The sequence below is a fragment of the Microtus oregoni genome, unplaced genomic scaffold, assembly GCF_018167655.1.
Source record: "Microtus oregoni isolate MIOR12 unplaced genomic scaffold, Mior012 000003F_ref0000135, whole genome shotgun sequence".
Classification (NCBI taxonomy): Eukaryota; Metazoa; Chordata; class Mammalia; order Rodentia; family Cricetidae; genus Microtus; species Microtus oregoni.
Genome location: NW_024543062.1, coordinates 58,525,346 through 58,539,177, shown reverse-complemented (window position 1 = coordinate 58,539,177; position 13,832 = coordinate 58,525,346). Strand labels below are relative to the sequence as shown.

Here is a 13,832-nt window from a genome sequence, read left to right as displayed (position 1 = left end):
AGAATATTATATACGTATTTGGCAAAGATCAGTTTGTGGGTGTGCAAGCTTGTATTCATTGTACTCCTTCACTTTTCCAGACTAAAATAAAATGAATGGATGAATCAGAGTGAGTCTTTGTTTATCACTGTCCTGGAACTCCCAGAGAGATCTATTTGCCTCTGCCTGCCACAAAGGTGTGCACCATTACACCCAGCTTAAATCTCTCTCTCTCTTTTTTTTTTTTCGAGACAGGGTTTCTCTGTGATTTTGGAGCCTGTCCTGGAACTAGCTCTTGTAGACCAGGCTGGTCTCGAACTCACAGAGATCCGCCTGCCTCTGCCTCCCAAGTGCTGGGACAGCCCAAGTCTCTTGAGGCTGAGGTTTAAATGTTGAGAAGAGTACATTGTCTGCACATTATTAGTTTTACTTTTAGGTATTTGCTCTTAGTTTAAATGAGTCACATGAGTATCGCTTCCAGCCCTTTGTTCTATTGGACAGTCTTGTCTAAACAGGAGTTAAGAATGTTTACATCCTGTCTTCCATTTGCCTAGGGAATGGAGAGGTTTCTGGATACTTTGTGAGGTTATCGTTTTACATCTGGTTTTTTTTTGTTTGGTTTTTTTTTTTTTTTTTTTGGTTTTTCGAGACAGGGTTTCTCTGTGGCTTTGGAGCCTGTCCTGGAACTCGCTCTGTAGACCAGGCTGGTCTCGAACTCACAGAGATCCGCCTGCCTCTGCCTCCCGAGTGCTGGGATTAAAGGCGTGCGCCACCATCGCCCGGCTTTACATCTGTTTTTACAAAGCAGTTTTGTCTGCTTTCCTCACACAAGCAAGTCAAGTAACTACTCTAATACCAAGCTATTATTTCCAGCCCTACAAGGAAATTCCTTAATGTTAGATCTGTTTGGTTACAGGGTGTCTGTTGTATTGATGAATTTGATAAGATGGACATGCGGGACCAAGTCGCTATTCATGAAGCTATGGAGCAGCAGACCATATCTATCACTAAAGCAGGAGTAAAGGTGTGTATCCCCTTAGTTGTGGAGATTAGTATGATAGAGATGTCCACCTGGTGAAATACATTGTTTCAATGTGTAATACTGATCTAAAATGTAAGGTACAGATGTTATTGAGAGTCTAGTGTACATATATTGCTGTGATAGAAATTGATTGCGCTAGTGTAATTTTTAGCATTTCTTCTGATTTGTCAAAATGCTTTAGAAATGTTTATTTATTGGGGGAGGAGTGCATGTGACAAAAGACAGCTTTGTGCATTTTGTTTTTTCCTCTCATTTTCACAAGGGTTTCTGGGGGTCACACTCATGTCACTAGGCTTTCGTGGAAGGGGCTTTTACCTGCTGTGCTGTCTTGTTAACTGTGTTTGGCAAAATTTTCATAAATAAAACCCACATTCTTTAATAAACATGCTTGTTAAAACAAAAACAGCTATTGGTCCCAGTACCACAAAATACTCAAAGATAACAAATAATTTAAATGGAAAGAATTATATTATGACCAACATTAGAGAGAATCTTAGCTTATTAAAATTAGGTTTGGTGGACAGACAGATGGCTCAGCAATTAAGAGCTTGTTCTGTTCTCGCAGAGAACCCAAGTTCAGTTCCCAGAACTCACAGTGAACAGTTTAGCTCTAGGGATTCCAGAGCCGTCTTCTGGCTCCTACAGGATTTGCATGCACATGCACTTAAACAGAGACAGACATGCATACACATAATTAAAAAAAAATCTGTATACTGTGAATTTGTAAATATATAAATTTGAAAGAAAGCAATATATTTGTTAAAAAATTTTAAAGTATTTACTGGTGTATAAATTTAAGAGAAATCTTCACCTTCAACTCCCAGTACAATGGATATTAGGTATGTATTGTGGGAATACTTCACATACAAATAAGCATATGCATACAGTTCTTTCCTCCTTTTACTTAATAATTTTATTGTCAATCTTCCTATAGTTCTATAGTCCTACTAGGTCAGTTGTGACTTACTAGCCCATGACATTGAACCTGCATGGGTTGTTTTCAGTCTTTTTGATTTTTCGAGACAGGGTTTCCCTAGCTTTAGAGCCAGTCCTGGAACTAGCTCTTGTAGACCAGACTCGCCTTGATCTCACAGAGATCCGCCTGCCTCTGCCTCCCAAGATCTGCTCTGCCACAACTGCCTGGCTTCATTTTTAGTCTTGTGTGTCACAAGATACAGTTATTGTAGTAAACTGAGTACCTACTGTATCTAGTTAAAAGGTATATTCCTAGCAGAGTGCTGGCTAAGGGACTCATAAGAGATTACATCACCAATATAGAAGAGCTTATTGTGCTGTTATCATACTTGAGTTTTGATGATTCAGTAGTTGAAAAAGCCTTCTGCTTTTTGTTGCAGAATGGAATATTTGTTTAATTATATAAAGTGTTATATTTGTTTATGCTACATTTGTATAACTATGTAAAGATGTGTTACATTTGTGTATGCTGCAGAATATTTAACTGTGTGAAGGTGTGTTGCATGACTGCCTAAGGCACCTGATTGGTTTAATAAAAAGCTGCAGTAGTTAGACAGTAGAGGGGTAGGCCGGGATGGGAAGCAGAGAGAATAAGTATGAAAAGGAATATAGACTCAAGGGAGATGCCAGGGACCAACCAGCCATGCAACTACCAGACAGACATGGAGAAAGCAGGAAAGTAGGACTTATAGAGTGAAAGAAAAGTAAAAAGCCCGGAAGCAAAATGTAGATGAAGAGAAACAGGTTAAAATAAGGTATAAGAGCTAGTGGAACAAGCCTAAACTAAGGCCAAGCATTCATAACAAATAATAAGTCTCCATGTCATGATTTGGGGGCTGGTGGTCCGAGAAAGCCTACTGCATCATTTTACTTCTGTTTTGTTAATTGCATGAGACACAACTTTTCCTTGTATCTATATTGGCCTGTTTGTGTTTGTTCTTTAGTCTCATGGTTTTTTCTCATTCAGGCAACTCTGAATGCCAGGACATCCATTTTAGCTGCAGCAAACCCTGTCAGCGGACACTATGACAGATCAAAATCACTGAAACAGAACATCAGTCTGTCGGCACCTATCATGTCCCGCTTTGATCTCTTCTTTATCTTGGTGGATGAATGCAATGAGGTAACCAACCACTTAATCTGTTCATGTTTTCCATTTGTGTTCAGTTTTATGACCTTTGGTGCCCCTCAGTTGTACTACTTCTGGCCAGAGTTATTTGTGTGTGATAACACACAAACAGCCCACCCTCTCCACCACCTCACAAAGTTTAGTGTGACTCATGCTGGCCCTGAACTCTGTAACCCACTGTGGCCATCTTTGCGGGCTGTACTCATTTGCTGAGCAGGGAGTTCCTCTTATTAGTAACAGTGCAAAACCCTGCTTCCAACCTGACTTGAAACATTATCTAAATAAAACTGCCTTGCTGTTGTGAATGTTTGGGGGAGGACTTGGATTTCTCCTCTTCCCCTTAACAAGTACATGACCACAGTTAACTCCTGGATAATAATGTAATGACTGAGAGGACCCTGAAGCCAGACTGACCAGTCCTGTCTCCACTACTTACTAAGTCCTTGGACAGATTATTTAACTCTTCTGGGACTCAGTTTGCTTCTATATAAAATAAAATTAATATCTTCTTTATGGGGTTTTTATGAGGTTTGCTTCTACACATTCCTGAGGAAACTGTCATGTAATGAGTTCCCTGTAAAGCTCTGCTATTGTTATTTTATACTCTATTTTATGTGCATTGGTATTTGCCGGCATGGATGTCTGTGTGAGGGTGTCAGAGGCCCTGGAACTGGACCGACAGACAGGTAAGTATGAGTTGTCTCATTTGGTGTTGGAATTGAACCCAAGTCCTGGAAGAACAACCAGTGCTCTGAGCCACCGAATCATCTCTCCAGCCCCTTAAAATCAATTTTTAAGTTAGCATATGCTACTAGATTTCATTAGTGTTTGAGTTTTGTTTGTTTGTATTTTGAGACAAGACAGGGTCTCTATGTGGCCCCAGCTATCCTGTAACTCTGTAGACTAGGCTGAAAAATCACAGAGAATCACCTGCCTCTGCCTCCCAAAGACTGGGATCAAAGGTGTGCGACCTCAGGCTTTGTGTCATCTCCATTCACCGACAGTAACTTTGCTCTAATTGCTTACTCACTACCACCTGTTTTTTGTTGTTTTGTTTTGTTTTCTAGCTCTGGAGCCTGTCCTGGAACTAGCTCTGTAGACCAGGTTGGCCACAAACTCACAAGAGATCTGCCTGTTTGTTGTGGCGGGTTCCCTTCCTCCCCACTAGTTCTTTTTTCTGTTTTCATAGCAAATATGGTTATTAAAGGTAGCCCATTCCTTCCAGATATATTTTTTAAGTGAAATATCTCTAGAGAGATGGTTTAGTGGTTAAGAGCACTTACTGCTTTTGCAGAGGACCAGGTTCATTTCTTAACACCCATGTGGTGGCTCACAACCACCTGTAACTCCAGTTCCATGGTATCTGAAGCCCTTTTTTGGCCATTGTGGGCACCAAGCATGTACATGGTGCAAACACTTGCACAGAGGCAAAACACCATACACAGAAAATAAATTTTATTGTTGTTGGTTTTTTTTTTTTTTTTTGAGACAGGTCTCACCAAAATTCTGGCTGGTTTGGAACTTGCTATGCAGGCCAGGATGGCCTCAAGATCAAAGAGATTCTGCCTTCCCAGTGCTGGGATTAAAGACATACGCCACCATACCGAGCATAAAATGTATTTATTTTTTTAATTAAAAAATTCTGTTGTGAGGCCTTTGCTTGTGGGGCTGTAGAGATGGCTCAACAGTTAAGAGACTTTGTTATTGCAAAGACCCAGATACAATTCTCAGTATCCACATGATGGCTCACAAACATCTATAACTCATTTCAGGAGATCCAGTGCCCTCTTTTCACCCCAGTGCACATCAGACATGAACATAGTGCACAGGCATATTTGCAGGCAAAATACTCATGCACATAGAATAAATAAATCTTAAAAAATGAAATAAAACTGCTCAGAATGTTGGTACCTATTAATAACTTTTTTCACTAGCATAGAGGTTAATTTTGTCTGTTTCAAGGTAGTTTATACTGACCTTGAACATCTTATGTAGTTAATGTTAACTTCATTGAACTGCTGCTATTCCTGCTTCTGCTTCCCAAGTACTGGGATTATAGGCATTGACTACATGCCCAGATGAGAAATCATTTGTAGCTATAAATTACCTATGGGGTACTTTGGAGTCACCACTAACTAGGATTAATAGAAGTTATCTTCTTGTTTGAAATTAGGTGACAGATTATGCTATCGCTAGGCGTATAGTAGACTTGCATTCAAGGATTGAAGAATCGATTGACAGAGTTTATTCCCTTGATGATATCAGAAGGTATCTTCTCTTTGCCCGACAGTTTAAGCCCAAGGTAATCTGCCCTGCTGTACCTGCATAAGCTGTGCGTTCATGCATGCATGTGTGTGTATGTTAAAACCATTTAAATAAATGAGTTAAGTTGAAATTAACTGAACCTGTACTTGGTTTTGGTTTTATTTTGTTTTATCTTTAGCTTTGGTTGGTTTTGGTTTTGGTTTTGATCTTTTGAGGCAGGATCTCCACTATATAGACCAAGCAAGCTTCAAACATAATCCTGCTTTAGATTCCTACTGCTTAGTTTATAGGAAGGTGCCGATATACCTTAATGTGTTTTATCTTTTTCGTGTCCTTAAATCTTTTTTAACTTATTGCTTGAGAATTTCATACTTGAATATAATATATTTTGATAAATCTACCTCCCACTTCCAGACCTCACTCCTCCCATAAACCCACTACTTTTCTTTCCCAACTTGGTATCCTCCTTTTAAAACCTGCTAAGTGCACTATAATCTCCTTAAATTTTAAGTTTTGTGTTTTGTTTGTTTTGAATACTAGTTCGTTTCTTCAGAAATGGTTGAGAGATTATTTTTAATTTCAATAATTTTTATATTTGACTTGTTAGATACTATTAAAAAAAATTTTGGCCAGATATTGTAGCTTACATAGTTAAACTCTGTTTAACAGTAAAATTAAGTAGGATTTTGAGTGACTTTTGTATGAAGAATGTGTGTTCACCAGGACTACATACTTGTACCTCTGTACATTTCTTGTTCTTAAAAACTGAGGGCCTCTTAGGTCAGTGTATGCTGTCTTTTCACCTAAAGCCAGCATGAGTTCTTGATCTGAGCCTTAAGTTTAGTCTGAGTGTTAATTCAGTTAGTGAGCTTTGACACTTGAGGTGCAAAAGGCATTTCTTTTTATTCTATTGCTTCGTTTGTTAAATGTCATTTAGAAATGGTCATTTGCTTGAACTAGTCTATTGTCTTTATGCTCATAAAATTAGTACATGGAATTTACAAGCTTCTTAATACCGGTTTCTGAACTAATTCATTGTCTTTGTGATAGCTTAAAGTTTCAACTTCTAAGTTCCCCAGAGTGTTCCCACATGGGATCCTCTTTAACTGAAGTTTAATGTAGCCCATCAAGGGAAGCGAGTGTAAGCGTCTCCCTGACTTGACTGGTTTTGAAACAGATATCCAAAGAGTCGGAGGACTTCATTGTGGAGCAATACAAACGCCTTCGCCAGAGGGATGGCTCTGGGGTCACTAAGTCCTCATGGAGAATCACTGTGCGACAGCTGGAGAGTATGATCCGCCTCTCAGAATCAATGGCCCGGATGCACTGCTGTGACGAGGTACCACAGTCCCTCTGATAACAGAGGAATGCATGAGCTGGCTTGTGGGCATGTTTTTACCTTTGTTATGGAACCTTCAGAACCAGTTGGTACTATTCTCCCAGTGGAAAGATTGCTGTCTTGCAGTTATGAAGTAGATAGACTGTTAGTAACAGATAATCTATTCTAATCAGTAGTTGTGGAGTACAGATAGAGGTAAGTAATCATTTATCCAGAGAAGCATATCTCAAGCAAGTGTTCTTGGCCTTTGGCTGGGAATACAAATGTGGCTGTGTCTCCTGTCTCAGAAGGAGCCTTTTTCCTTAAGGATGGTGTAATCAGTGTGTGTTGGGTTTGGCTATTGATTTTTGTGTGTGCTTGGGATTAAGTTTAGAGCCTTGTACATGTGTTTAGTTTAGAGCTAAACACATTTGGCACTGATCTATACCCTTAGCTCCATGGGTTTTAAATTGTTCTTTGAGCCCTAGATTCATAAGCAAATATTAGAGTATGAGGAAGAGGATATTGGAAGCCATACATCTCTTCTTCAAACAAAGGCTTTTGTGTACTTCTATATACAAAGTTCAGTTAGAATTCAAATTTTGTTTTTGAAAGGGATGGGTAGGGTCATCCTTGGCTCCGATTCAAGTTTGAGGTCCTCTTGAGCTCCATAGGATGTTGTTCTCAAATCAGTGAAACAAGGTTTGTGCATGTAACTGAGTGATAGAGTGCTTGTGTTGAGCCCTGGATTTAGTTCTCAGTACTGTGAAGTAATGGGGGGCGGGGTGGAGGCAAATCTCTTGAGTTCTAGAAGAGCCAGGACTACACAGAGAATTCTGTCTCAAAAGACTTAAAGAAAAAAATGAAAGAAAGTGGAGCTGGGGAAATGGTTAAGAATGCATGAAGTGCATACTGCTGGGCTCAGGTAAGAGAACACTGGTTCTATTTGCAGCACCCACATAATGGCTTGCAATTGTCTATGACTCCATTCCCAAGGGATCCAATACTTTCTTCTGGCCTCTGCAGACCACAAAGAAAAGTATGCACATAAAATGGGAAGAAAGTACACATACTGCTTTTGCAATTAAAAGCCAGGTGCCTTTATTGAAAGAGTCTGCTAAACAATTGTATTAATTTGTGTTGACCAAGGTTTCTGTCCCTCCTGTTCCTGCAGCTTTCAGTTCCAAAGAATCACACAGAGGTCTACATTAATTATAAACTGTTTGGCCTATTAGCTCAGGCTTCTTATTAACTCTTATAATTTATATTAGCCCATAATTCTTGTCTGTGTTAGCCACGTGGCTTGGTAACTTTTTCAGTGAGGCAGTCACATCTTGCTTGTTCTGCCTCTGGGTGAAGGCTGAAGACTGAGCTTTCCTCTCCCAGAATTCTCATTGCCCTGCCTCTACTTCCTGCCTGGTCGTCACACTTATACTTCTGCCTGACTACTGGCCAATCGGCATTTTATTAAACAAGTACAAGAAACAAATCTTTACAGGGTAAAACCATTGTCCCACAGCAAATTCGTATATGACTGCAGTGGGTGAGTTAGTCTTTGTTTTGGTCAATATATGATGTTGTCGGTCATTTCAGCCATTTTGGTGAGTTAATAGTGTACATGGGGAGGAGCACAATATTCTTAGCTGTTTGGCATAAAATATCCTTTTACATGGCTAAATTGTCTCATTACTGGGTTAGGTCCAGCCTAAACATGTGAAGGAAGCTTTTCGGTTACTGAATAAATCAATCATCCGTGTAGAAACGCCTGATGTCAACCTAGATCAAGAGGAAGAGATCCAGATGGAGACGGATGAAGGCCCAGATGGCATCAATGGTGAGGAGCTTGCTTATCACTAGTCTGTAGATAGAAACTGATCTTGCAGGATGTCATGGTACCTGTCTTAATTTGGGATTTCATTGCTGTGAAGAGACATAATAACCATGGTAACTCTTATAAAGAAAACATTTAATTGGGGTGGCTCACTTATAGTTTCAGAGGTTTAGTTCATTATCATGATGGGGAACAGGAACATGATAGTATGCAGGCAGACATGGTGCTAGTGGCTGACAGTCCTACATCTTGCAGGCAACAGGAAGTCGGCTGACTGTTACATTGAGGGAAGGTTGAGCAAAAGAGACTCAAAGCCCACCCCCACAGTGATATACTTCTCTAACAAGGCCACACCTCCTAATAGTGCCTCTCCCATTGGGGGCCATTTTCTTTCAAACCACCATAGCACCAATGTACTGGTCGATGGCTGTGAAGTAGATGTATTCAGAAGGGGAAGGCACATGGATTTTAAATTAACTATAAACTGAAGCACAAGGGGGCTGGAGAGATGGCTCAGAGGGTAAGAGCATTTCCTGCTCTTCCAAAGATCCTGAGTTCAATTCCCAGCAACCATATGATGGCTCACAACCATCTGTAATGAGGTCTGGTGCCCTCTTCTGGCTTGCAGGCATACATGGAAGGAATGCTGTATACATAATAAATAAATAAATAAATATTAAAAAAAACCCTGAAGCACAGTTAAGTAGTTATACAAAATATATGTACTTGAAAGACTGAAAGAAAACATTATCCTGCACCCATGTAAAAGAGGACTAAATCCACAGTTATCTTCTGATTTCCACAGACATACTATGGCATGCTCACAAGTGGCCATATGCACAATGATAATTAAAAGGAGAATTAAACTTCTCAATCACATTGAGACAGGTGAATAATAGATTGCTTTTGTTCATAACACCTCAAATTGACTAGTGGATGCAGGGGGGAAATGTCATTAGGTAAGTAGCCTAAACTATATTAAATTTATAGCTTCTGTCTGGTTCAGCCCCCCCTTTTTTTTTCTGGCTTTGGAGCCTGTCCTCAAACTAGCCCTGTAGACCAGGTTGGCCGCAAACTCAACAAAGATCCGCCTGTCTCTGCCCCCTAAGTGCTGGGTTTAAAACTGTGCACAACCATGCCTTGCTGCCAATCAAATATCAATAAAGTATCTGACCTCCATCCCTAATATTCCTCCCAAGTGAGTTGTCTTCACTAATAGGATATTAACTTGTTCCAAATTTATTTATTAAATGATTGTTTTCTGAAGTTCATGTTAAGCTTAAGGAGTTTGTGCCTGAATGCTAGATGAGGGCATGTTAAAGGCACAAAGACAATCAGGTGGTTACTTCTTTCCTTAGGTCATGCTGACAGCCCAGCCCCTGTGAATGGGATCAACGGTCCCAGTGAAGATGCCAATCAGGAACCTGTTTCCAAGCCCTCCCTGAGGCTGGGCTTTGCTGAGTACTGCCGAATCTCTAACCTCATTGTGCTCCACCTCAGGAAAATGGAAGAAGGTGAGTATGTGCTCTCTACTGTGTACTTGCTGTCATTCTGACATGCTATTTCTGCCACTTCTGATGTTAAGCATTGTATTCTATCAGAAGAGATGGTCATTTATGTTGACTTATAGACCATTCCTGTTCGTGTGTTTATGATATTGAAGCAGAATCTTTAGATCTGATCATATAAAGAACATAACATTTTTGCAGGTGAAATTACAATAGTTGTTTTCTTCCCAACAAATGGTCTCTCCATTACAAACAAGTTGAACTCAAGAAATCTATATAGCTACCACAAATGTAATAAAATCCTCCTCTGCCCATCAGTACCGGTTGCTGGAACACTGGCCCAGTTCTTACCCTTAACTGATTGTTGTGATTATGAGTTTCACCATTCTCCAGTTAGCTGTGGGCAGAAGGAAAACAATCATCTGTTAGAGTTATAGTTGATTCTTTTTGTGTATGGGTGCCCATGGAAATCAAAAGGGCATTTGGATCCCTCAGAGCAAGAGTTAGAGTAGGTTGTGAGCTGCCCAATGTGTGTACTTGGGACTGAACAGTTCCAAGGATAACTCTGGTAGCTTTTAGGCTTCTTTCATCATGCAAAAATCTAATCTGTGCTGGAAACTTTCACAGCTGGTTTCACCTAATACTCGAAAGAAATTGAATCGGAAGTAGATTCTGGCTGGGTGTGACAGCCTACACTTTTAGTCCTAGGACTCAGAGACAGGTTTAAAACCTGGTCTACATAGTGGGCTCCAAGCCAGCCAAGGCTATATATTGAGAAGACCCCCATCTCAAAAGAACAAAGAAAATGAAGTACTCTGAAGAGGAGCTTACAGTTATACCTGATTTTATATCTTTTGTATGTGTGTGGTACTAAGGATTGAACCCAGTTTTTGGTGCTTGTTAAGCACATGTTCTAAACCAAAGCCATAACTCTTGCACCTTATTTTGCAGTTTCTATAATCAAAGCTAAGTTTTTTTTGTTTGTTTTGTTGTTATTGTTGCATGTGTGTGTTTGTGCGCATGCATGCACCATGAATTGGCAATGCAGTTTGTTAAATATCAGTTCTTTTAAATAATGTGTTTTTGCTGTAGAGGAGGACGAGTCAGCATTAAAGAGGAGTGAGCTTGTTAATTGGTACCTGAAGGAAATCGAGTCAGAAATAGACTCTGAAGAGGAGCTCATAAATAAAAAGAGGATCATAGAGAAGGTTGTTCATCGTCTAACACACTACGTATGTATCCACTGCCTGGGCTCCAGGGTAAGGGAGGGGTCTCTATATCAGCAGGTTGCTTTGTAGGCTTTTTGATGAGTTTGTGTATTTTGAATCATTGGGGTTTTGTGGTTAAGGAGAATTAACAACAAGGAACGTACATCTTTTCCTAAAATAAGCAGGATTTAGGTAAAAGCTGAACAAGTAGCTTTGAATCTTATTTGTGGTGTCTTTAACTATACTGGCATTGATTTCTGGGTTTGTATGTGCTGGTCAGCCTTAGGTCTATGCTGTATCTATAGCCCCTGTGTGGTGCTGTAGTTACCTTTGTTTTCACCCTGTAACCTCCATTCACACACTGCTGTCTGGTAAGTTCTCAGCTAGTCCTCTAGCATCACCTGTTGTTTCATCTTCCTCAATCCAGTAAACAGTCTTGTTTGAAGTTGTTCCATTTTATTTGGCAAAGATTGTTTAGGGGCTGGGAAAGAAGAGGGCAGATAACATGTTCTACATTTATTTTTACTTGATCAGAGAGAAAATTTCCAGGTAAATTATGTTTAGATATTTTGTTGTTTGTTTACTTGGAGATCATGTCTCCATGGCTGTGAAGCCTAGCTAGCCTAGAATTCTAGGTCTGTGTGCCTTAGCCACCTGAGTGGTGGTATTACAAGGTGTATACTACCATAGCATCTTTGACCCATTGTTAGTCTAGTTAGAAATAGAATCAATCTAGCCTGTGAGAGGCCCTGTGTATGATATCTCATAAATATAAATAAGAGCTGGAGAGATGGTTCAGTGGTGATGAGCATGCAATGTGCTCCCTGAGCACCCGGGTTTGATTTGCGGCACCCACATCAGGTGCCCAAGAACTCTTCAGAATAAATTGGTTTAAAAAAAAGAAAAAGGAAAAAGAGGAGTAGAATCTTGCTGATGACACACACACTTAAAATCCCAGCTCTCAAGTGACTAAGGGCAGGAAAATTGTAAGTTTCGGGCCAGTCTGGCTGTGTAGATTGTCTCAGAAAGTGGGAGGGGAGTGAATGAAAAGGGCTTATCAGCAGAAATTAAAAATTAACTGGTAACAGTAAATGAGGCTAAAACACATTTAGATATTAGAGAATTTTATACAATTGTATAATCTTAAAATTCAAGCAGTTTCCTTTTTTGAAGTTACATCAACAAGCATTTAATAAAATGTGAAGGATATCTTATTAAAATCACAGTACCTGCTGAATGTCTTAGTTTTTTCTAGCAGTTCTAAGTAAAGGCCAGCATCCTGTAAGAATGGAGCTGAGAACACTGGTATGATTTTAAGGGGTGGTTCTGGTCCAAGGGCTTTCGGACAGGAAACAAGAGAATGTAAGTAGCGGACATTTAGAAGATTTGGACTGAAGACAAACTGTTCCACAGGATCACGTTCTGATTGAGCTTACCCAGGCTGGACTGAAAGGCTCCATGGAAGAAAGCGAGAGCTTTGAGGAAGACCCCTACTTGGTAGTCAACCCTAACTACTTGCTTGAAGATTGAAATATTGAAGGTAACTGTATAGCCAGACACAAGGACTTGTGGTGCCCTACCTCTGCACCAGAGCCTGGTGACACTCAGGAGAGACTGTTTCTGGAGTGATTTTGAGGAGTGAGAGCTGAATTCATGACCCTGTGAGCCTCCTACTGGGACAGGCTTCCGCACTTTGTGCTTCTTGTCCTATTGAAGTCAGAACCCAATCATGTTCTTTCTGTAATACCTTTGTCTTCATGTTTAGGAAAGCCTGCTGCTTTTGTCATATACATATCTGGAAATTGCCTTCTTCTGTTTCCAACTACTGCTTTTATTCATGAAAATAAAATAACTTGTTCTGCAGTTGTTTGTTGGATTCATTTGTGCTCTTGATTATTGCCTCCCTTTCCATGAGTAAGTTTCTTGTGGTAGAGAGGCCTTGGAAGTGAGTTTCTGAAGTTAATTTCAGTGTTGGTTTGGGGTGTTTCTTTGGTGGGGGGGGGGGTGTTTATTTTGCTTTTTTGAGTGGCAGGTGTATGGGGTCCCAAGTAGCCTGTTACTAATCTTGAATGCTTGATCCTCTTGCTTTAACTTGAGTGCTGGGATTGTAGGTGTGCCATTACATCTGGCTTTTGGTATAAAGACTGTTACCATTTACTCAGTACTGATTTATTTCTCTGTCCTAAGGTAAGGGTAATTTTTTTGGTAATAATTTCTTTTTTTTTTTTTTTAGAAGAAATAGACTATTTCTTAAATTAAATTTATTTGTTTGGTGGGGGTATGCATGCTGTGGCATCTTTGTACAAATCCCAAGAGAAATTGTAGATAGTAAATCTTTCCTGGCACGTGAGATTTCCTAGATTGTACTCCGGTCATCAGGATTGATTTCATTTGTTTGCCAACAGAGACAGGGTTGTTGTTGTTATTTTTTTTGGGGGGGGGGTTGTTTTGTTTTGTTTTTTTGAGATAGGGCTGGCCTTGAACTCCTGTAAATCCACCTGCCTCTGCCTTCTGAGTGCTAGGACTGAGTCATGGCACTACCACCCAGCTAGAGAGCAACCTTTTCTGTTATATGAG

General features: G+C 40.0%; 1 protein-coding gene across 1 annotated transcript in view; it reads left to right on the top strand.

Annotated features, from left to right (window-relative positions):
- The window catches only part of Mcm6 (minichromosome maintenance complex component 6), a 32,376-nt gene extending 19,264 nt beyond the window's left edge, over window positions 1-13,112 (top strand). Inside the window, exons 10-17 of the mRNA XM_041648516.1 lie at window positions 896-1,003; window positions 2,964-3,119; window positions 5,299-5,427; window positions 6,568-6,729; window positions 8,407-8,542; window positions 9,898-10,053; window positions 11,140-11,279; window positions 12,669-13,112. Of these exons, the coding sequence (XP_041504450.1) occupies window positions 896-1,003; window positions 2,964-3,119; window positions 5,299-5,427; window positions 6,568-6,729; window positions 8,407-8,542; window positions 9,898-10,053; window positions 11,140-11,279; window positions 12,669-12,785 (1,104 nt within the window). The 3' untranslated portion in view covers window positions 12,786-13,112. The remainder of the gene's footprint in view (window positions 1-895; window positions 1,004-2,963; window positions 3,120-5,298; window positions 5,428-6,567; window positions 6,730-8,406; window positions 8,543-9,897; window positions 10,054-11,139; window positions 11,280-12,668) is intronic.
- The last annotated feature ends 720 nt before the right edge of the window (window positions 13,113-13,832 follow it).